The sequence below is a fragment of the Mustela erminea genome, chromosome 6, assembly GCF_009829155.1.
Source record: "Mustela erminea isolate mMusErm1 chromosome 6, mMusErm1.Pri, whole genome shotgun sequence".
Classification (NCBI taxonomy): Eukaryota; Metazoa; Chordata; class Mammalia; order Carnivora; family Mustelidae; genus Mustela; species Mustela erminea.
In genome coordinates this window covers 101,563,922-101,584,565 of record NC_045619.1, presented here as the reverse complement: position 1 = coordinate 101,584,565, position 20,644 = coordinate 101,563,922, and the positions used below count along the sequence as shown (strand labels likewise).

General features: G+C 55.9%; 3 protein-coding genes across 4 annotated transcripts; 2 read left to right on the top strand and 1 right to left on the bottom strand.

The window, feature by feature from the left end:
- Window positions 1-55: 55 nt before the first annotated feature.
- Window positions 56-2,863, bottom strand: CDCA3 (cell division cycle associated 3). The gene is made up of 6 exons (XM_032348952.1): window positions 2,299-2,863; window positions 1,910-2,085; window positions 1,305-1,434; window positions 766-1,059; window positions 539-642; window positions 56-412 (listed from the first exon to the last, which is right to left on the bottom strand). The coding sequence occupies exons 2-6, from the start codon at window positions 2,027-2,029 to the stop codon at window positions 254-256; spliced, it is 807 nt and encodes a 268-aa protein (XP_032204843.1). The 5' UTR covers window positions 2,030-2,085; window positions 2,299-2,863; the 3' UTR covers window positions 56-253.
- A 177-nt stretch (window positions 2,864-3,040) lies between these two features.
- On the top strand, window positions 3,041-16,284 carry USP5 (ubiquitin specific peptidase 5). 2 transcript variants are annotated; one of them, XM_032348936.1, is made up of 20 exons: window positions 3,041-3,356; window positions 6,320-6,445; window positions 6,710-6,776; window positions 6,972-7,105; window positions 7,256-7,401; window positions 7,637-7,821; window positions 8,300-8,394; window positions 9,207-9,400; window positions 10,050-10,121; window positions 10,397-10,484; window positions 10,612-10,737; window positions 11,229-11,382; window positions 11,701-11,875; window positions 12,503-12,591; window positions 13,220-13,342; window positions 13,927-14,070; window positions 14,149-14,294; window positions 14,504-14,657; window positions 14,910-14,994; window positions 15,628-16,284. In XM_032348936.1, exons 1-20 carry the CDS (start codon window positions 3,147-3,149, stop codon window positions 15,719-15,721), a joined length of 2,607 nt encoding a protein of 868 aa, XP_032204827.1. In that variant the 5' UTR covers window positions 3,041-3,146; the 3' UTR covers window positions 15,722-16,284. The 2 variants fall into 2 exon arrangements, with proteins under 2 accessions (XP_032204827.1, XP_032204826.1); XM_032348935.1 differs by having other exon boundaries at window positions 13,220-13,411.
- Window positions 16,285-17,030: 746 nt separating this feature from the next.
- TPI1 (triosephosphate isomerase 1) lies at window positions 17,031-20,322 on the top strand. Its single transcript, XM_032348951.1, has 7 exons — window positions 17,031-17,271; window positions 18,451-18,574; window positions 18,687-18,771; window positions 18,846-18,978; window positions 19,282-19,367; window positions 19,806-19,893; window positions 19,984-20,322. Exons 1-7 carry the CDS (start codon window positions 17,046-17,048, stop codon window positions 20,100-20,102), a joined length of 861 nt encoding a protein of 286 aa, XP_032204842.1. The 5' UTR covers window positions 17,031-17,045; the 3' UTR covers window positions 20,103-20,322.
- Window positions 20,323-20,644: the final 322 nt, after the last annotated feature.

The window sequence follows — 20,644 nt, the reverse complement described above, 5'->3', positions numbered from 1 at the left end:
TTCTCTACCTACAGTAGCCCACTGCAAGGTTTAGGTAGAACACTGAAAAACATCATTTAAAACCACTTTCTTTAATATACAAGAAACACATGAGTCACAAAGCCCAAGAAAGCGCTGAGTCCCCGAGCCAGGAGTTTAGGGGAGTTGAAGACAACGAGCCTTTCCACTTTCCAGTCTCCCAGGAAAAGATGGGATGGAGGGGACGCAACATCACTCTGCCCCTGGTGAAGCCAGTGCTGGGGCCACGCTCGGCCTAGTTCTCCACCAAGTTTGGAAAGTGCTGATTTTCCTTGTCCTGGTCCTGGCCCTGCTCCCATACTCGGCCTCCAGTTTTCAGAAGTCGTCCAGTTCCCAGAATGGCCCCTTCCTTTAGCTCCCTAGCATTTTCACTCAGGGCAGAAGGCCGCTTACCCTGCCAAAAGCGGTATGTGATTTGGAGGAGGAAGGGAGGTTGTTCAGGAGAGGGAAGATCTGGTAAAAAGGCCTCCCACCCTCCAGCCTGCCTTGGTCAGTAAGTTTTTACCCTCTCCCCCTTTACCTGTCGTGGTGCCAGAGTTCCGGGGGAGTTGTCATCCTGTAGGATGGTGAGGGGAGATCTCCCTAGTACCTTGCCATTTGCTTTCCGTCTATTGTGCTTAGAACCTAAGGTGGGTAAGGGGTTAAAGCAAAAGCCAAAATTAGGGGCTTACAGTTTATTCTTTCTATACTCAACCGTGGACATTATCCCAGTTTCTTTTCCCTCTACCTTGCCCTTAGATTCTGTACCTGAAGATCGGGGCGTCTCAGGGTCTCTTGAAGGCTTGTCCGAGCCCTGGCTGGCCATGGGGGTTTCTGAGGGTTGTCCTGCTTCCTCCTTGGAGAACACCTGCTTGGAGGGGAGCTCAGCCTGGCTGCAGGGTGGCGTCTGGTCCTCAAGGGAAAACTGGGTGCCCAGAGGCAAGTCCAATTCAGAAGATGAAGTTGCCTCTAAGGGCAGAACAGGCTCTGGGGGCAGATTCGATCTGGGGGCTTCGGTCTCAAATACTTCACTCAGCTGCTTCACCAGTGGGCTCGAGGGTTCTAGAGGGGAGAAGTCAAGTGAGATAGTGGCAAATCATTCAGCAAACAGGAAAAGATACAGGAGCTTTAGGATTCATGCCCTGGTGGGTGAGGGATCGGGAAGAGAGAAATCAAGGTGAGAGGAGAAACGTTGAGAGAAGAGTGAGACTGGTTCAAAGCAAGAGGATGGAGAAGATAGCTTTATTAGCCCAACCCACGGATCCTAGGTGACAGCCTTACCAGAGTTTTCTGGGCCCACCATTTACCTCCGGTGCTGGTCTTCATAGGTGTGCGTGCAATGCCAAGGGTAGGAGAGCGGGGATCTGAGTCTTGGGCCTGATCAGGACCCTCCAGCTGCTCCCCTGCTGGTAGGTTGGGCTGTGGAGAACTCTCCACCTGGCAGAACCAAAGGCTACAAGTCTGGACCCGGACTCTTTCTTCCCTCCCAGGTCTCTAGGCCCTGGTGGATAGTCCAGGCAGGCAAGGCCAAAGCCCTCGGGCATTCAGCCTGCCCCATCCGGATTAAGAAAGTGGAAAACTGGGCCTCGGATTAGAAAGTGGAGGGTGTGAGGCGCCTAGGTGGCTCAGTGGGTTAGGCCTCTGCCTCCGGCTCAGGTCATGATCCCAGGGTCCTGGGATCGAGCCCCGCATCGGGCTCTCTGCTCTGTGGACAGCCTGCTTCCTCCTCTCTCTCTCTGCCAGCCTCTCTGCCTACTTGTGATCTCTCTGTCAAATAAATAAATAAAATATTTAAAAAAAAAAAAAAAAAGAAAAAAGAAAGAAAGTGGAGGGCGTGAGGGCTTTCTCAGAACGAGGCTAGGCAGAGGCCCACGAAGGCTGACTCTGCCTCCCCCACCCGGGCCCCGCGTACCTGGATGGGAGTGCGCAGGATGCCGGCACTGGGTGAACGCGGGTCCGCCACCAGGGCCAGGAGCTTGTTGTGCGGCGGAGGCCGCGCGGGGGTGACCGGGGCGCTCTTGGCTGAGCCCATCTCATCCAGGAGGAATAAGGTGGGGCAGGGCCCGGCCGGGGGCGAGGAGGGGATGCCTGTGAGAAATGACTCAGGTCTCAGCCATTACCGCGACCACGTCTGACCTCTGACTGCAGACCACCCGATCTTCCCGGTTCCCGGCCGAGGAGCCTTCCCGCCGCCCGGCCAGAGGCCTCTGTGGAGATAATGACTGGTGCAACTGACAGGCCGGCTCATTCTGGGCCCGCTGAGCCCTCTAACTTACTCGCTAATGAACTCAAATCACTTACCAGGCCCCGATTCCTCTTCTGGGTGCACCGCAGCTGGAGCCTCAACTCCCGACGCCGAGTTTCAAACCTCCCGCCACGCCCCTTGCTTTGACTCTATTGGTGGAGCCGACGCAGGCTCCTCTGGGCCTCCTTGTGAGACCCACCTCCAGTGCGGGACGCCATTGGGCGGAGGCGATGTCTATCATGAGAACCGTGGGGCCAATGAGCAGCGGCTCGGCTGGCCCAGGGCTGACACCGCCCTGCTCAGGGGACTTTTGTTCTGCAACGGGTTCGGAGCTGTCCGTCGTGCCGGTCTTCGCTTTTAACACCTTCAGTTTCAAAACCCAAAAAATTTTATTTAAAAAAAAATAGAGTCATGAGTTTTTACGCGATTTTGTACAGACCCAACTGGAGATGTAGTTATGAAGATTTTTCTGAGGCGACAGAGCCAGTAATCCTTATTGGCTGACGGAATTATCAATCACTCGGCACGACCCTCTCATACTCCGCCTCATTGGACAGCTCCTGTTCAAATACCAAGAGTACAACTGGCCTTCTACTTTCCGATTGGACAGTACCCAGGAAAGTTTCTGGGATTGATTGGTTTAAACAACCGTCAGTTCCTACTCTTTGATAGAAGACACACGAAGGGACTGTAGGGGTCCCAGAATCCGAGCATCCAAAACTCCGGGACCCTCCTCGCTGCTCTACTTGCGCTCTGCCCTTGGGAGCGTGGGATTGGTTCTCTCGACCATCGCTTGCATCAGAAGCGCTTTTTCATTGGCGTTAGTCAAGAGTGGGGCAGAGGGCGGAGCACTAGTAGGCAGGCTACGTCCAACTGCCACTCTCGCGCGTCCTCCCTTTAGCGCATGCACCTAACGAGTAGTGCTCATTGGACGGCAAGCCTAGGGGGTGGGGGACTGGGAACGGTGGGAGCCGCTGTGTGTGGAGGAGCTGCTGCCGGTGTCATGGCGGAGCTGAGTGAGGAGGCGCTGCTGTCAGTATTACCGACGATCCGGGTTCCTAAGGCTGGAGACCGGGTCCACAAAGACGAGTGCGCCTTCTCTTTCGACACACCGGTAAGCCCATTCCCCACGCCCGCAGCGAGCACGACTTCCTTCCATCGCCCTGGTCATTCTGCCGGGGCCTGCAAGGCTTGGGCTACCGCCTTCCTGCGATGCACCATGGGACTTGTAGTCTCCCACGCTCCTCCCTGCCGTTGCATTTAATTAGCCGGAGTTGTCGTATGACTACGGCCCCCGGAAGCCACCGCGCCTGCCTCGCCCGTTCCCCATCTCGTGGAGCACTGTGGGGATCGTAGTCGCTCTCTCCCCTCATTGCCTTTCCAAGGTAGAGGCGCATCCGATCGTCGGACTACATCCCCCAAGTGGACCCCTGTGAAAGCCTGGGAGTTGGCCTTGCCTGCCGCGCACGGCCCTCCGGGTTTTGTAGTCTCGTGTGGGAGGGATGGGGCGACCCCGCACGGTCCGAGGCCGGGGTTAGGGTTGGAGGGTGGGGACTGCGGTTCGTGGGCGCCTAGTAGTCTGGAGGGGACCGTGAAGAAGGCCGGTTCTGAGAAGGGCCGAGTTAGAGAGACTCCACCCATGGTTAATGTAGACAGGGGGCGGGGAGGTGGGTCATTGGTGGTAGGGAGGAGAGAGAGAGAAGGGAGGAAAGCTCTAGTCGTTTCTCCTTTGACGTGACCTGGGACTGCAGCCCCCTCTCTTTTTCCCGCCCGTCACAGAGAGCAGAGGGAACCCTTTTAAAAGTATTCCCAGAGAGACGGTGTCTTTCGTGGAGGATACTAAGACCCCTTTCCCATCCCGCTCCCACTCTTGACTAGTTAGACAAAGCCTCCACCCACACCATGCTTCACATTTTGCAGCCTCCACCCGGAACCTCCTTTCCTGCAGTTCTGCCTTCCTGTGTCACCCTCAAGCGGAGACTAGCCTTTGGCCTGGCCAGAGCCTTAACTTAGAGGGCAGCAGCCCGGTTGGGATCCGCCCCCCTCGCTACCCCTCCCGACGAGCGGCCGCTGGGCCCTGCCCAGGGTGTTGAGCCAGACCAGCTCATGGCTGGGAAAACTGCAAGTCAGAGTGGAAAGGCTTCATTAATGCATCGCCAGTGCTGAGTATAGCAGCATGATCTAAGGCCCAGTTCAGGATCATCACTGCGATTTGTGGTTTGCTTGGTTTGCAAGGCTTTGGTCTGAGCCTCAGACGATGTGCTGCTTCTCTGGAGTCTGGCTTTGGCAAAGCTGAAAGAGGACGGCTCAGAGCAGAGCTCCAGGGTTCCCAAGCCTTGAGGAAACCAGCGTATTTTTATTTCCAACCAAGGAGTTCGGTTACCGGGGAGCTCCCACATGCCACCCAGTTCATCCAGTGCGGGTTGAAGTGCCGTCTTTCTCAGGAGGGAAAGGTTTTTCTTAATTACCAACAGATGGTAGAAGTCAGCGGGTCCCTCTTCACACTCCTGTCTGTCTCTCTTTAGTAACTGCTTCAAATAATCCAAATGATGTTTTCATAAGCTTGTTATACTTTCCTCCTCTCATCCCAAATCAGGAGATCTCCAGTGTGGCTTAGTTGCTTTCCTAACTGACTTCCAACATGTTTGATGATCTTCAGATTGGGTTCATGGTAGGAAGGGAGCTTCTTTGACCTCCCTAATGAAAAATGTCCCATTTGCTCATAAACATTGTAATCCACACTGTTCTAGGGAGTGGTACAGAGCAATCAATGGGACCAAGAACCGCCTTAGATAGTGCCCTATTTTTCATATCACAGAGAATTTTTCAAGGCCACTGAGGCATGTATTATTCAAGGCAGAAGACGCCCATTGTAGCTCAGATCTGAGGCAAGACTCTTGTTTTCCCCAATTACCTCCTCCACCTTATCCATCACTATTCACAAAGGAACTGGCATACTTGTTCCATTTTAGAGAAGCTCATCCTCTCTCCTTAGCTGTGATTTGGGGTGGACCCTTGTTTTTCCCTGTTTTCTTCCTGGGTTATATGTGTTTTAGCTGTCTTAGCAGGTGCTGCTAGATTATTCTATGGGGGGAATGGCTTTGAGGTTGGCAGTTGATAGACTTCAGTGGGGGTTTTAGTTATTGGTCAGAGGGGAGGCAGCTGGGTAGTGGCTGGAGAATGCTGGTCTTTATGTCCCTGCCAAATGAGACTCAGGTATAGCAGTGAGCCCCGGACAAGGCATTGTTACCCTGGAGCTAGGCTTTAGCAGGAAAGGAGGGAGAAGACCCAGCGTGGACTAAGGTTTAATGACTTAGTAGGGTGTGGTAAAGGAAAAGTCTGGGCTTGCTGGCAAGCTCAGGAATTGGGTGTATTGTTCAAGTGCTAGCATCTCTGCTCGAGTCCAGAAGCTTTTCTGAGTCCTGGAGATGAGACAGGGTTTAGCATTGTGTCCCTGCTTTAGGTTCTGTGTCTGGCATGCAGGCCTTTCCCCTCCTGGGAAAGGACCCCTTTCCCCCTGAATATAATCACTGGCCCTGGAAATCCATAGTATTTGACTCCAATTTACCTCAAGGAAAGAGAAAAAGGAGAGTGCCTACGTGGCTCCAACAGTTAGGCGTCTGCCTTTGGCTCAGGTCATGAACCTGGGGTCCTGCTTAGTGGGGAACTTGCCTCTCCCCTCTCCCCCTGCTTGTGCACGCTCTCTCTTTCTCTCTCTCAAGTAAATTAATAAAATCTTTAAAAAAAAAAAGAAAAAGAAAAAGGTAAAGGGAGTTCTCTGCAATTGATTGGAAGGCTCCAGAGCCCAAAGAAGGATCAAGAAGGAAGAGGAATGATTACTGACAGGTGTTTTTCCGCCCCTGGTATCCTTGGTTGTTATCAAATTCACAGGAGAGGGGTGAGAATCTTCGCCATATACTAGGTTCTAAAAGGCTAAATGACTTCCGAGAGCCACGTGGTGTTGGAGAACAGAGCCTTTCTTTTGGAAACAAGCAGTGTCTAGCCTTGGGTCTTGGTTTCCCCACCTGGCCAGGCTGCATCTTCCCTGTGCTTTCCCCCCTGCCTCTTGTACTACAGGAGTCTGAGGGTGGCCTGTACATCTGCATGAACACATTCCTGGGCTTTGGTAAACAGTATGTGGAGAGACATTTCAACAAGACGGGCCAGCGAGTCTACCTGCACCTCCGGAGGACCCGGCGCCTGGTAGGGACAGGGCTGGGGCGAGGCTGGGGGACATTGAGGTGCCACTGCACCTCCATTTTGAATCTGTCTCTTCCATTCTGACCTTCTGTTGGTCTCGATTTCCCCCTCTCACCTATTTCTGTTGATATCATTAGAACTCAGCACCCATGTTTTTTTTTAGTTCTCTTCCCTTCTAAGATTAACCCACTCTGTCCTGTCCATCCTCCCCATTTGTCCCTTCCCTGGTACCCACTGCTGATCCTGGCCCTTCCTGCCTGATTGCAGAAGGAAGAGGACACCACTACAAGCACTGGAGATCCCCCCCGTAAGAAGCCCACCCGGCTGGCAATTGGTGAGTTCGATTATGGTTCCGTTTTTCCTGAACTGGTCTTCCCTGCTCTCAGGCATTCCAGGAAAGCCCCAGAAGAATGGGCCTGATCAGTGCCCCTAGAGCTCTGGAGGGGGACACAAGGAGATGCTGTATGGGAGGAGGGACATTTACCTGTGATGGTCATCCTACCCTCCTTCCTCTTCCCTGTTTTACCAGGCATGGAAGGCGGATTTGACCTCAGCGAGGAGAAATTTGAATATGATGAGGATGTGAAGATTGTTATCTTGCCGGATTACCTGGAGATTGCCCGGGATGGGTTGGGGGGACTGCCTGACATTGTCAGAGATCGGGTATGAATACCATCCCACCCTACCAGGGACTCTAGGGCAAGCGGGGCCCGAAGTCTTGGGCAAGCCCTGAGAAAGCTGGAGACTGAGGGGCTAGAGGGACAGGGGAGTGGGGAGGGCTGAGTGCTATCTCTGACCCTCTGCTTCCCCCAGGTGACCAGTGCGGTGGAGGCCCTGCTGTCAGCTGACTCGGCCTCCCGCAAGCAGGAGGTGCAGGCCTGGGATGGAGAAGTACGACAGGTGTCTAAGCATGCCTTCAACCTCAAGCAGCTGGACAACCCAGCTCGAATCCCTCCCTGGTGAGGCCTGGCTCTTCCACCTTGGGGTACAACCCCCCAGAGCATGGCAGAGAGGCCACCCTCCCAGGGGATCTGGTGGGAGAGAGGGTCGGTAGCAGGCTAAGGAGGGGGACTGGGGGAGATGAACTCAGCAAAAGGACGCCCAAAGGAGAGAAGAGGGAGCTGTTGGACTGGCAGGGGGCCAATGCCATTACCCCTGACCCCTGTTTCAGTGACTTTCTTCTCCCTGGGTTAGTGGCTGGAAGTGTTCCAAGTGTGACATGAGAGAGAACCTGTGGCTCAACTTGACAGATGGCTCCATTCTCTGTGGCCGACGCTACTTCGATGGCAGCGGGGGCAATAACCATGCTGTGGAGCACTACAGGGAGACGGGCTACCCGTTAGCTGTCAAGCTGGGCACCATCACACCTGATGGAGCTGGTACTCCCGCCCCTCCCCCAGCTCCCTGCCTGCTGGAGTGTATCTTAACTGTTATTCATTGCATATGACAGAACATGTCCATGCGTTCTCTTGATAAACAATGAAAATATTGCAGATGAGACTAAATCTTCAGTTAACCCTCCAAATCCCAGTCCTTTTCTTAGAGGTTACCAGCATTATCTGTTTAATGAGTATCCTTCCAAACCCCTCTGAGCCTAGCACCCTATCCTGTGCGGTAGAGTGACAAGTAACTCCAGCCCTCGCCCTCTTTCACACCATCATCCCTGACAGCCAGTCTCCGAAGTGCCGGTGACCATAACCATGACCGCACTGCCCCTCAGGACTGCCAAAGAGGGTTTCCTTTATGGGCTCATGCTTCTGTCCCACCAGCGCCACCTTGGGGCAGGGAGTGGGATTGGAGGCCTGGCCAGTCCAGAGCCACCCTCTCTGACCCCACTCCTCTTGCCTCCTGCCCTAGATGTGTACTCCTATGATGAGGATGACATGGTCCTGGACCCCAACCTGGCTGAACACCTGTCCCACTTTGGCATTGACATGCTAAAGATGCAAAAGGTGAGGTCCCCTTCGGATTCCAATGCCCCTGCCAGGCCCATCCCAGCCCAAGGCTGAAGCAGTGTGTCAGCGGCAGCTGCCACAGTTATCCTGGTCCCCAGGACATTTGTGCTTCCTTTGAAAAGCTTTCTAGAATCATTTATTCACTCATTGAATACTACTGAGTATCTACTATACGCTAGGCACTGTGTGACTAAGACAGAGTCATATTCTAGATGGAAGGGCAGACACTTACCATCTGCTCAGGCGAATGAGTGACTAACCACAAACCGAAGGGTGCTGCGAAAGAGACCTAGAGGGGTGGTGCCTGGGTGGCTCAGTGGGTTAAGCATCTGACTCTTGATCTCAGGGCTGTGAGTTCAAGCCCTGTGTTGGGTTCTATGCCCAGTGTGGCTCCTACTCAAAAAAAAAAAAAACAAAAAACCCACAGAGAGACAGACAGGTGCTGCAGGAGTGGTGTACACCAGGAGGACCGGGCCAGTTGAGGGGATTGAGGCAGTGATACCTGCGTGCAGAGCTGAGGGGTGAGAAGGGGTAACTTCAGAATGGAAAAAACACTTCAAGTAGAGGGAATCCCATTCATTTCTTTTTGTCACCTGGGCAGAGGCCTGATGACTCAAGGCATAGGGAACAATTGCACATGACCTTCCAGAACTGGGACTAGGACTAGCCAGTGTGTATCCTATATGAGAGCCTATAATCGTACTCATTGGAAGCTCTGGCCAGGGACCGTCCCAGACGCTGTGAGGGATCAGTGTGAAAAATCCAGGACTGAGTTTCTCACCGGGTCTGAAGTGCGCCTTCCCTTGTAGACGGATAAGACGATGACCGAACTGGAGATCGATATGAACCAGCGGATTGGCGAATGGGAGCTGATCCAGGAGTTGGGTGTGCCCCTGAAGCCCCTGTTTGGGCCTGGCTACACGGGCATCCGGAACCTGGGTAACAGCTGCTACCTCAATTCGGTGGTCCAGGTGCTCTTCAGCATCCCCGACTTCCAGAGGAAGTAAGTGGCACCCCCTCCCCATGACTGTGGACCCCTGCCCCACAGCTCTGCTGGACGCCAGCCTCTAGGCCACACTCCTTCAGCCACCATCAGGACCTCTGTGTTCTGGCTCAGTCTTCATTCCTGTGACACTGTGGCTGGCACACTCCCATCAGTTCGAGCAGCACTGTCCCCCAGCCCCACGGGTCCCACTGAGGGCAGAACATCGATCCCAGGGCGCTCCCTGGCCTCCTGCCTGACTCGGTAGGAAGGGGATGATCTCTCTACTTGAGACCAGGGACAGCAGATGAGGACCTGCTGTGGCCCTGTAACCCCTGGGGAAAGGGGAGGGCCTGGGACACTAGGAGAAAGACCTGTTTGATCCCAGATAATGGGAGCTATCCTTACCCTTCTCCCAGGCTGCCTTCTCCCTTCCCCTGGCTCACTCCTGGGGAGGAGACTGGGAAAGAAGGTAGCAGAGTGCACTATGCTGGCACAGTGGGAAGGGGAGGAAGGGCAGGTTGCCGGGAAGAAGGGGGACCTGTGGTTCAACCCCGTAACTCCCCACTCTGGAGGGAGCCTATTCCCTGAGCAAGTGGGTAATACTCCCTCCCCTTTCCCTTGGAACCCATGCCAAAGCACCTCTAATTATGCTTCCTTTGGCTCTTAGGTATGTGGATAAGCTGGAGAAGATTTTCCAGAATGCCCCGACGGACCCTACCCAGGACTTCAGCACCCAGGTGTATGTAGCCAGGTCCTGTGTACAGAGGCTCCTGAGAGCCTCGCCGCCCCCATGCCTTCTTTCTCCCCCATGACCACTGCCTGGAATGGGCAGCAGTGTAGGGTTTGCCTCCATCCGTGCTGTCTGCCTTGACTTGGGCTCCTGGGAAGTCTGTGGTTGTAGAGAGTTGCCGAAGGGCCATCAGCAGAGATTGGTTTGGGGAGGAAAGGCACAAAGAAAGGTCAGATGGTCATTAGTGGACTGAAGCTAAATGGTTCTCTTGGATGTTAACACAGGGCCAAACTGGGCCACGGCCTGCTCTCAGGAGAGTATTCCAAGCCAGCCCCGGAATCTGGCGATGGGGAGCAAGTCCCAGACCAAAAGGTGAGTCTGGGACTCTATCCCTTTCAGGCTCTGAAATTAAGGGGAGACTGAGGTCTGGGAGATGTCTAAACAAGGCCCCTTGTGGCCTCTTGAGCCCCAGCTGAATCGCTGCACTGGCTTTACCTAGGAAGTTCAAGATGGCATCGCCCCTCGGATGTTCAAGGCCCTCATTGGCAAGGGTCACCCTGAGTTCTCCACCAACCGGCAGCAGGATGCCCAAGAGTTCTTTCTTCACCTCATCAACATGGTGGAGGTAAGAGCTGGCAAGAGGGCAAGAAGGCTGTTCCACCCTCCCTCCCTCTGCCTGCAGCTCTCGCCTGTCTCCCTCCCGCCCATTCTTTCCAGTCAGCCCCAGTCAGGCCCTCCCTGGGACACGGGGGTCTGCGTGCACCAGGTCTTCCCTGTGAGTAGCAGGTGCCCCCGTGGAGACTGGGAAAGCTAAGCAGCGATCCTTTTGCTCAATGGGTTTGCAGCTGAATGCAGGATACACCCAGAGAAAATGAGATGAGGATGCTTATTGCCTGCAGAGAAAAATACCAATACGTTCTACCACGGTCTCCTATGATGGCACCGGGGTGAGGGGAGGGGCAGTTAATTACGGAAGGATCTACTCTTATATCGGCATGCCTGCTCAGGATAGATTCCCTTCCTTTCTTCCCTCTCCCTGAGCACCTAGTGATCCTTTCAGGCCCCTATTCCCCTCCCTGACCGCGCAGACCTCCCCACCCTGCCTCTTCTCCATAGAGGAATTGTCGGAGCTCTGAAAACCCTAACGAGGTGTTCCGCTTTTTGGTGGAGGAGAAGATCAAGTGCCTGGCCACAGAGAAGGTCAAGTACACCCAGCGAGTTGACTATATCATGCAGCTGCCTGTGCCCATGGACACAGCCCTTAACAAAGGCACGTTGCTCCCAGCGAGGCCTGCGTGTGGTGGGGCTGTGAGGCCTGGGAGGGGCGCTAGGACACATAAGCAGAACCCACAGGGTGCCCTGCTCCCCCAGCTGGAAGTCCAAAGCAGGGCTATCTCAGGGAGGTAGGAGCACCTTGTCTTGTCAGCGCTTTGCTGGGGCCAAAGGCGAGATCAGCCGTGCATGGGTCACGTGGGTTTGGAGCAGAGGGCAGCTGACATGGTCCTGGCCCCAGGGTGGTCTGGCAAGGCAAAAAGGAGGGCAAGAGGCTGTAGCCTCTGAAGAACTCACCCACCAATTCTGTCAGCAGAGGAGCTTCTCGAGTATGAGGAGAAGAAGCGGCAGGCCGAGGAGGAGAAACTGCCACTGCCAGAGCTGGTCCGGGCCCAGGTACCCTTCAGCTCCTGCCTGGAGGCCTACGGGGCCCCGGAGCAGGTGGACGACTTCTGGAGCACGGCCCTGCAGGCCAAATCCGTAGCTGTCAAGTAAGTCCTGATGGTCTGCGCCTCTGGTTTCGGGCCGCTGTCAGGGTGATCCCAGGGATATCCTCCGCCTTGTTCTCAGTCTTCCGTCCCTTCCTGGTTGGCTTCTCAGGGCTGTGTCCGTTGGAGCTGGCTCTGAGGGAAGCAAGAGGCCTCAGCAGCAGTTGATGTGGATGATTGCCACATCCCCTTGTCCTGTCCCTGTCACACTGTCTTCTCTTGTGGGACAGGGTCACATTCTAGTGCAGCTTCTGTCCACTCGTGCCCTCAGTCTTGGCAGGGCAAAGACACATAGTCTGCATTTTGGACAGAGTTTAGATTTCTAGCAAATGGCCTGAGTTTGAACCTCATTCTTTTATTGGCATAGGCTTGAGATCTGAAAGTGTGCTTTGGTCTTAAGGGAGTTCAGCCATTCTCCCCCCTCCCACCCTCACCCCTTTGACAGGCCCCTGGCTTCTGCTGCTCCTTGTCTGCAGATGCTCTGATGTCTTCCCAGGGCAAGATAAGAATCTGAAGTGTCTTCTGGGCTCTCAGGTCTTCTACCCATGAGAGGCTGAACCCCAGGGTGGGGGTTTCAGGAGAAGAGAACTTTGGGATTCTCTGGGTACCAGAATGCTCTCTCTTCCCTAGGACCACACGATTTGCCTCTTTCCCTGACTACCTGGTCATCCAGATCAAGAAATTCACCTTCGGCTTAGACTGGGTGCCCAAGAAACTGGGTATGGTGGCTGGGACGAGTGAGGGAGGTTAAGCAGAAAATGCTAGAAAAAGAAGGGGCCTTACCATGTGTAACCTAGCGTTTCTCCAACTTTCCTCTGAAGGAGGAAAACATTACCCTAAGTGTTTCAAAATGAGCCGAGTTTGAAAAGCATGGACTAAAAATAGTAAAGCACTTGATTTTACACTGATGATTCAGAACCAAAAGCAGTTCTCATGGTGTTACTTTTATACTTGGTAAGAGGTTCTCATTTAGATAATCTTGACACGATTCTCCCAAGTCTTACTGCCCCCAACAGCTTTGAGAACTACTGACTTCACCTCATGGCCTGTCCTAGATAAGTTGAGACCCACAGAGGTATGAGAGCCTTGCGCTGTACGAGTCGGAGGCCCCCGCTCTTGACCGTAGCATATCTCAGGTAGCTCTAGGACTAGAGGCCAGGCCTCCTGATTCCCAGGCCCACCATTACATGACACCAGGACCCCCGCGACTGGAACCGCTCTGAGCAGCTCTTTATTACAGAGCAGTGCCACGGTGTGGGGCAGGGCTTTGAGGAACCCCAAGTGATTTCTCCGGGAGGGCCCCAGGGAGCTGCCAAGGTGACCCTTTTCCCACCGTTGCGATCACAGACGTGTCCATTGAGATGCCGGAGGAGCTGGACATCTCCCAGTTGAGGGGTGCAGGGCTGCAGCCTGGAGAGGAGGAGCTGCCTGACATTGCCCCACCCCTGGTCACTCCGGATGAACCCAAAGGTAGCCTTGGTTTCTATGGCAACGAAGACGAAGACTCCTTCTGCTCCCCTCACTTCTCCTCTCCGACATGTTAGTGACTCTTCTTCCTGCCTGTCTCTCTCTTCTTTGCCAATGGGGGACTTTTCTGCCTGCCTCCCCTTGACCCTGTCCTTTGTGTTTCTCCTGCCCTCCCTTTCGAATCTCCCTTGCCCTCTTGTTGGATGTGAGGACTGACTAGAGCACTCCCAGCCGCATTCTCTGTGTGGATGGCAGTAGCGCTGGCCAGTTGCCTCTCTGCCCTTGTCACCTCATCACTTGGGGGTGGGGACAGGCAGGCATCATACTCCAGAAACGGGGCCCATTCTGTGAGAATGGGTGAGGAGGGGGATCTATAGGAGAGCTTTAGCCTCAGTTTTGTGTCTCTAGTACTGCGGGATCCACATCATGGCGTGCCGCCATTTTGGTTCTGGAGTAAGGTGCCAGGCCATGGAAGGAAAATGCATGGAATGGGGGTGGGAGGGTTGGGAGAGGACCGGAGGGCTGGACCGTGGGAGGCAGGAGGGGCAAGGAGTCATGTCACCATGCCCTCACTTCTCCCCCCATAGCACCCATGTTGGACGAATCAGTCATCATCCAGCTGGTGGAGATGGGCTTCCCTATGGATGCCTGCCGCAAGGCTGTCTACTACACGGGCAACAGTGGGGCTGAGGCCGCCATGAACTGGGTCATGTCACATATGGACGATCCAGGTAGGCTGGGCTGGGCGGCAGGGTGGGACAGGGCCCCCATCCTCCCACACACACACTTCAACCCCTTCACCCCCACAGATTTTGCAAACCCCCTCATCCTGCCTGGCTCCAGCGGGCCTGGCTCCACTAGTGCAGCAGCTGACCCCCCACCGGAGGACTGCGTGAGCACCATCGTTTCCATGGGCTTTTCCCGGGACCAGGCCCTGAAAGCTCTTCGGGCCACGGTATGGGCTGCCCCTGGCTGAGGACTGGGGGCCCATGGGGAAGAACGGGTGGCGGTGAGGTTCCATCCTTTGTGAGCCAGACCTTTGTGGGACGGCCAAGGCCGAGGCTTCCTCCCTTTTGTGGCTGCACTGAGGGAGCTGAGGCCTTCACTGGTGGTTTTTCTTGCCCTGAACTTGTTGGAAAGAGTAACGCTTTCCTCCTCTCCAAGAACAATAGTTTAGAAAGGGCTGTGGACTGGATCTTCAGTCACATTGATGACCTGGATGCAGAAGCCGCCATGGACATCTCGGAGGGCCGCTCCGCTGCCGACTCCATCTCCGAGTCCGTGCCAGTGGGACCTAAAGTCCGGGATGGGCCTGGAAGTGAGTGTCCCTGGGAAGCAGGATGGGCCAGTGGAGTCTAGCCAGTCCGCTACCAGCTCCTCATTCCCCTGCAGCTCCGCTTCCCTCAGGAAGCAGAGGGGGCAGAAGCTTCTTTCCACTGATGTGGCTTCTGAAGGTGGGATTCTAGGAGGCCGAGACAGACTTGTGACCCAGTCGCTACCCCCCAGTCCCTGAGACTGGCATCCTGAGTTTGGGCTGGAGCTCAGGGACCCCTCTCATTGTCTCCTCTAGAGTATCAGCTTTTTGCCTTCATCAGTCACATGGGCACCTCTACCATGTGTGGTCACTATGTCTGCCACATCAAGAAGGAAGGCAGGTGAGGGGCTGGCAGGGCACATTCGGAACTGGGGAGTGCTGGTGGGGAAGAGTGGGGGGCATCCTGAAGTCTTCAGGGTATTTGTGGGAGAAGGTAAAGGGCTGCTGGGCCGGGGCGGGGGGAGGGGTGGCGCAGAGACACCAGAAATGCATAGAACACATGACCGCAGGGATCAGCCAATGCCAGAGAGCCCAAGGCCACCTGCTTTTCTCAATAAAGTTTTACTGAGCATAAGCACACTTACTCATGTAGGTGTCGTTGGTGGCTGTTTTCACACTGCAGCAGGAAAGTTGAGTAATTGTGTCAGAGACCGGATGGCCTGCAAAACCTAAAGTACTTACTGGCGGGCCCTTTCCAGAAAAAGCTGGTGGTCTTGGGCCTGGCAGGAGCGGGTGGGGGTGGTCATGGAAGTGCTGGAGGATCTGAAGACCGAGCAGGGAATGGGATTGGGATGCTCCCTTCAGGCAGGTAGCAGCTAGCCTGTGGGTGCAGGGGCCCAGGATGAGAATGTGGGGGACCTTTGCCCCGGCATCACCCGGATCTACTCCAGGGGCTGTGTCAGAGACTAAGCTGATGCGAAGTGGATGCCCAGTCTGTTCATCCTTCTCCACCCTCCCCTGCCCGCCTCCCCAGGTGGGTGATCTACAATGACCAGAAAGTGTGTGCCTCTGAGAAGCCACCCAAGGACCTGGGCTACATCTACTTCTACCAGAGAGTGGCCAGCTAAGAGCCTGCCCTGACCCCTCACCGCTGAGGACAGGGGACAGACCATCTGGCATGAGGGATAGGGGCTGAGGGATGGACTTCAGCCACCACCCTCCCTGCTCTGTACCCTTTTTCTTTCTGTCCTCAGCAGCAGGGAGGAAGCTCGAGGCCACAGGAGAATGGCCAAGCAAAGCGGGGGGACACTGGAGAGACTTTGGGGATAGAGCAGGAAGGGGATGGGAGGGGCCGGCCACCTGTCTGTGAGGAGACTTCGTTGCTTTCCCCGCCCCTTGGACCCACAGTGCTCTGCTTCTCTGTGTAACCCTGCCGGCCCCTGATGTGGAGGGGAGCTTGTTTGTGTGTGCGCCTGGGTGTAGCTTTGTGCAGCCTCTTCCACGGGAAGGGGGCGTCCGTGCCTCCCCTCCCTCTTTGTGTTTGCTCCCTGTGTGGTCAGGCAAGGAGGGCTGTGAGGGAAATGGGGATCCCTGTCGCCCTCCAGCCTGTCTTTCCCCCACCCTGTCTCTTCCCTGCCCTTCTCTGGAAAATGCCAAAATACACGATGTGAATAAAAAGTACAGTGGCTAAGTTGTGTCCTGTTAGGTACGTCAAGGGAGACCCATCTTGTCTGGGGCCAGCAGGAGAACCACCTCTGCCCCCTCCCTGGGCCTTTCTCTACTTTGACTATTTCTAGAGCTCTTTGGAAATGGGCTGTGAGATGGGGGCGGGGGAGCAAGCACTGGGGCAGTGTAAGAAAGCTAGGGGCTGGGTACTATCAGATCAGGGGCAGTGAAGTAGGGTGACACAGAGCAAAGATGGGATGAAGAACTCCGCCGTCCCTCCAGCAGTCACACCAGAGGGGTCCCAAGTGCCAAGGGCCGCCCTTCCCCCTCTGAACCCTCCTACTGGCCCCGTGGGACTACCTCCCCTCCCCCCATAGGTCAAAGGTGCCTGCTCAGCAATCAGGGATGCAGCTACTTCGACGGGCGGGGGTGGGGGGGGAGCGGAGGGAAGAAGTCCTTTTCACAGAGTTGGAGACCTGCCCCCTCAGAGCTCCCTCGGTCCTGGCCAGCAATGCGATCTCTGACCAAGCAGCCGGGAGTCCAAGCTTCTCTTGGAAGCACCTCTGGCCCCTGGGGGGCTGTAGTCAAGTGGGGCTCCCCCGAGGGTGGGTTCTCGCCTCCCCCCGGAAGCCAGGCGGTCGGGTCGAAGCGCCCGAGCCCCCAGAGGCCCCTGGAACGTTGCTACAATAAGGGGGGAGGGGTCACATCCCAGCCTTGCAGCAGCGGCGGCGGGCGGGGGCGGGGGCGGCGGCGGGCGGGGCTTCCAGGCGCTGGGCCGGACTAACCATGGCCGAGGGCGGGGAAGAGGCGGAGTTCTGCCTCAGGGCGCTCTACATAAGCGGCCAGTGGCAGCGGCTGCGCGCTGCTTCTGACCTTCAGGGTGTCGGTACCAGCGCCATGGCGCCCTCCAGGAAGTTCTTCGTCGGGGGGAACTGGAAGATGAACGGGCGGAAGAAGAACCTGGGGGAGCTCATCACCACTCTGAACGCAGCCAAGGTGCCGGCCGACACCGGTGAGCCCTGCCCGGCCGGGGGCGGGGGCCGGGGTTGGGGGAGGTCGGGCGTGGCAGCGCCCTCTCCCGAGCCCGCTTAGCCGGGTGTCCGCGTGGACCTGGATGCAGGGCTGGGCGCGAGGGCGGGTGGGGGTCGGGACTTTGACCTCGCAGCCGCAATACCGGGGATGGGTCGAGGGGGGAAAGGCGGGCTACATGTAAGGGTGCCCTCGGATCGTGGGGCGGGAGGGGATTTCTGGGGTCACCGTGGGTGAGCTTGGGCCCGGGACCCTACGGGAGCCGGGGATAGGAACGGAGGCCCTGCGGACGATCACGGGAGGTTGGCGACAGCCCCTCCGTATGGGGGAGGAGGCTGAGCCTGCGTGCGGGGATCCAGCTACCTGCCCCCTCGTCCTTCTGTTCCGTGCGCCGCCGCACGTAGCCCGCGACTCCTCCCCGCGCCTTGCTGGGCGGGCCGAGTTCCCCCACCCCCGGGCGGCGGTGGCCTCCTGAGCTCTCCGCTCTATCCTTCACTGGCCCGGATGGCGCCTGCTTTCCCACGAAGGGGCTGAGCAGGTTCCAAACAAGATGGGCAATTGGGGAATGAGGAGCGATCCTACAGCCTTCTGCAGGCTGAAAATGGGAAAACGCAAGGCCTCGATGAGCTTGTCACCCGCCCCTGCCACCTACGGGCAAAGAATGCTGTCCTCGGCCCTTACCCTCCCACTCACCTCAGTCGCAGAAACACCGGCCTGATCAAAAGAAGCCCTGATTTATTCCCCAAAGACCCCAGTACAAACCCCAGGAATTGGCCCTTTTTGCTTTTGCTAAAAATCCTTGCCTGGGGGCGGTAGGGGTGAACTATTTTAGAAGGGAGGCGTGGTTGGCTCCGAGAGAATGCTGAGTCTAGGAGGTGCCTAGGCCCAGAATAGCCTGGGGAGATCAGAACCACAGCTGTTAAAGAGCAGAGGGCAAGGCGAGGGCCTTGACCTCCCAGGAACACCTGGAAGGCTCAAGGAGTTGGGTATGGCCCAGCCGGGGCTGGGAAGTGGACAAAGATGATCTTGCTGAAGTGAAAAGGGCTGGAAGGCAGAACTGAGAAATAAGGTGAAGGCGAGGGCCCTCCAGAACACTGGATGGAGCCTGGAGAGTGGCTTCCTTGTGACCTCATTGCCTTGTGCCATCATTGCCACTCTTCAGAAGTGGTTTGTGCACCCCCCACCGCCTACATCGACTTTGCCAGGCAGAAGCTGGACGCCAAGATTGCTGTGGCTGCACAGAACTGCTACAAAGTGACGAACGGGGCCTTCACTGGGGAGATCAGGTGAGATGCAGGCAGGAGGGGGGCCTGTGGGGACCTTCCCCTCACTTCCCCTTTTGAGGGGAAAGCCACAGGTGGGCTCTTGGCTGAAACATGGCTTTCTCTCTTCCTTTAGCCCTGGCATGATCAAAGACTGTGGAGCCACGTGGGTAGTCCTGGGGCACTCGGAAAGAAGGCACGTCTTTGGGGAGTCAGATGAGGTTAGTAACCAGGAAGGGAGGTAGGAGATGCCTTATTCCAAGGGAGTTGTGTCACCAAATCTGTTCCTCAACAGCTGATTGGACAGAAAGTGGCCCATGCCCTGGCAGAGGGACTTGGAGTAATTGCCTGCATTGGGGAGAAGCTAGATGAGAGGGAAGCTGGCATCACTGAGAAGGTTGTTTTCGAGCAAACCAAGGTCATCGCAGGTAACTCTGGAAAAGGGGAGCTTTGAGCCTGACCAGGGCTACAGAGGCACAGAGGGTGGGGTCAGATGCCCTGCAGCCTGACTTGATCCCCATCCCATGCTGATACAGGAAGGGGAAATTGGGAGGGTGAGAACCCTTGCATCCTCCGCATCACTTCTGTTCCTGCCGATGGTATAGATATCACTTGGAGTTCCTCCAACAGCCACCAGGGGGCACTAGGCCACCACCGTTCTTGATCCCCTGGGCAATGGGCTGGCTATCTCCTTCCTGATCATCCCTCCATTTGTGATCTCTGTCCCACAGATAATGTGAAAGACTGGAGCAAGGTTGTCCTGGCCTATGAGCCTGTATGGGCCATTGGGACTGGCAAGACTGCGACACCCCAACAGGTAACCGAGCCCAGGAGCTCTGCCCCTCCTCTACCTGCCTGCGCAGGACTGGACTGCAACAGAGATCACCTGAGCCAACCCCTAATTTTAAAGACAGGAGCCCCCAGGGTGCCTGCTTGGCTCAGTAAGTAGAGCATGTGACTCTTGATCTTGGCGTCGGGAGTCCGAGCACCATGCTCAGTGTAGAGATTACTTTAAAAAAAATAAAACAGCTAAAAATAATAATAGTAAAGACAGGAATCCCCAAGTCCAGAGTAGAGTGAGTTGTCCAAAGACATCCATTCCAGGGTCTGGGGTGGTACTGCAGCTGTGGCATTCTGACTCAGATCTCAGGGTTCTTGCCCTGAAACCATACTGCCTCTCTTCACTGGGGCCCAGGGTCTTAGCCTTTGAGTGAAAGGCAGGAAAAGGCTTACTTCATCTGGCTTCTTGTTCTAGGCCCAGGAAGTACATGAAAAGCTCCGCGGATGGCTTAAGTCCAACGTCTCTGACGCCGTGGCTCAGAGCACCCGTATCATTTATGGAGGTAGGTGGGTTTGGCTCCCACCTGATACAGGGGTGGACTCGGACCTCCTAGCCCATCCCTGACTATTCCCTCTTTCTTCTCCCTTCCCAGGTTCTGTGACTGGAGCAACCTGCAAGGAGCTGGCCAGCCAGCCTGATGTGGATGGCTTTCTCGTGGGCGGGGCTTCCCTCAAGCCAGAGTTTGTAGATATCATCAATGCCAAACAATAAGCCCCCCCCTCCCCCGGCCGTCTTCCCTGTTCTTCTACTAAGCCAGGGACTAGATAGCCCAGCAGCTCAGTAACAGTGCTCCTCCCCGACCCCCCACCCCACACATGCTTCTGATGATGTCGCCCCCTTTGTGGCCAAAGTATACCTCTTAATGTTTACACCTTCCCCTGTAATGGCTGGGACCAGGCCAATCCCTTCTCCACGTAACAAACAATTGGAACGAAACATGTCACCAAGGTGGCTTCTCCATGGCTGAGAGATGGAAGGGGTGGCATTTGTTCATGGGCCCCCTCAGACCCCAGTGAGGGCAGGAGAGAAGCCATCCTCATCTCCCATCTCGCTCCCTGAGGCCAGGGGCTGAGAGAACGCCTTGTCCTTCGCCCAGAGGCGCTGCTCTCTCCGTGATGCCAATGCCTGTGTGTGTTGTGTATGTGAGCAATCCCACGTGTCGGGGGGGGCAATAAACACCTGGCACTGAGCCTTGTGGCGTGTCCTCCTTCACTGTACTTACCCATATCATCTCTCTTTCCTTTCTGAGGCAG

Bases quoted from the DNA above. Each gene is read 5' to 3' on its own strand.
- TPI1 (XM_032348951.1), top strand. From the start codon at position 17,046: ATGGCCGAGGGCGGGGAAGAGGCGGAGTTCTGCCTCAGGGCGCTCTAC. The intron at 18,772-18,845 runs GTTAGTAACCAG...GTTCCTCAACAG, and splicing joins TCTTTGGGGAGTCAGATGAG to CTGATTGGACAGAAAGTGGC. The intron at 18,979-19,281 runs GTAACTCTGGAA...TCTGTCCCACAG, and splicing joins GCAAACCAAGGTCATCGCAG to ATAATGTGAAAGACTGGAGC.
- USP5 (XM_032348935.1), top strand. From the start codon at position 3,147: ATGCACCTAACGAGTAGTGCTCATTGGACGGCAAGCCTAGGGGGTGGG. The intron at 6,777-6,971 runs GTGAGTTCGATT...CTGTTTTACCAG, and splicing joins GCCCACCCGGCTGGCAATTG to GCATGGAAGGCGGATTTGAC. The intron at 10,122-10,396 runs GTATGTAGCCAG...ATGTTAACACAG, and splicing joins CAGGACTTCAGCACCCAGGT to GGCCAAACTGGGCCACGGCC.
- CDCA3 (XM_032348952.1), bottom strand. From the start codon at position 2,029: ATGGGCTCAGCCAAGAGCGCCCCGGTCACCCCCGCGCGGCCTCCGCCG. The intron at 1,435-1,909 runs GTACGCGGGGCC...TGGTTCTGCCAG, and splicing joins TCCTGCGCACTCCCATCCAG to GTGGAGAGTTCTCCACAGCC. The intron at 643-765 runs GTACAGAATCTA...TACCCACCTTAG, and splicing joins TGAGACGCCCCGATCTTCAG to GTTCTAAGCACAATAGACGG.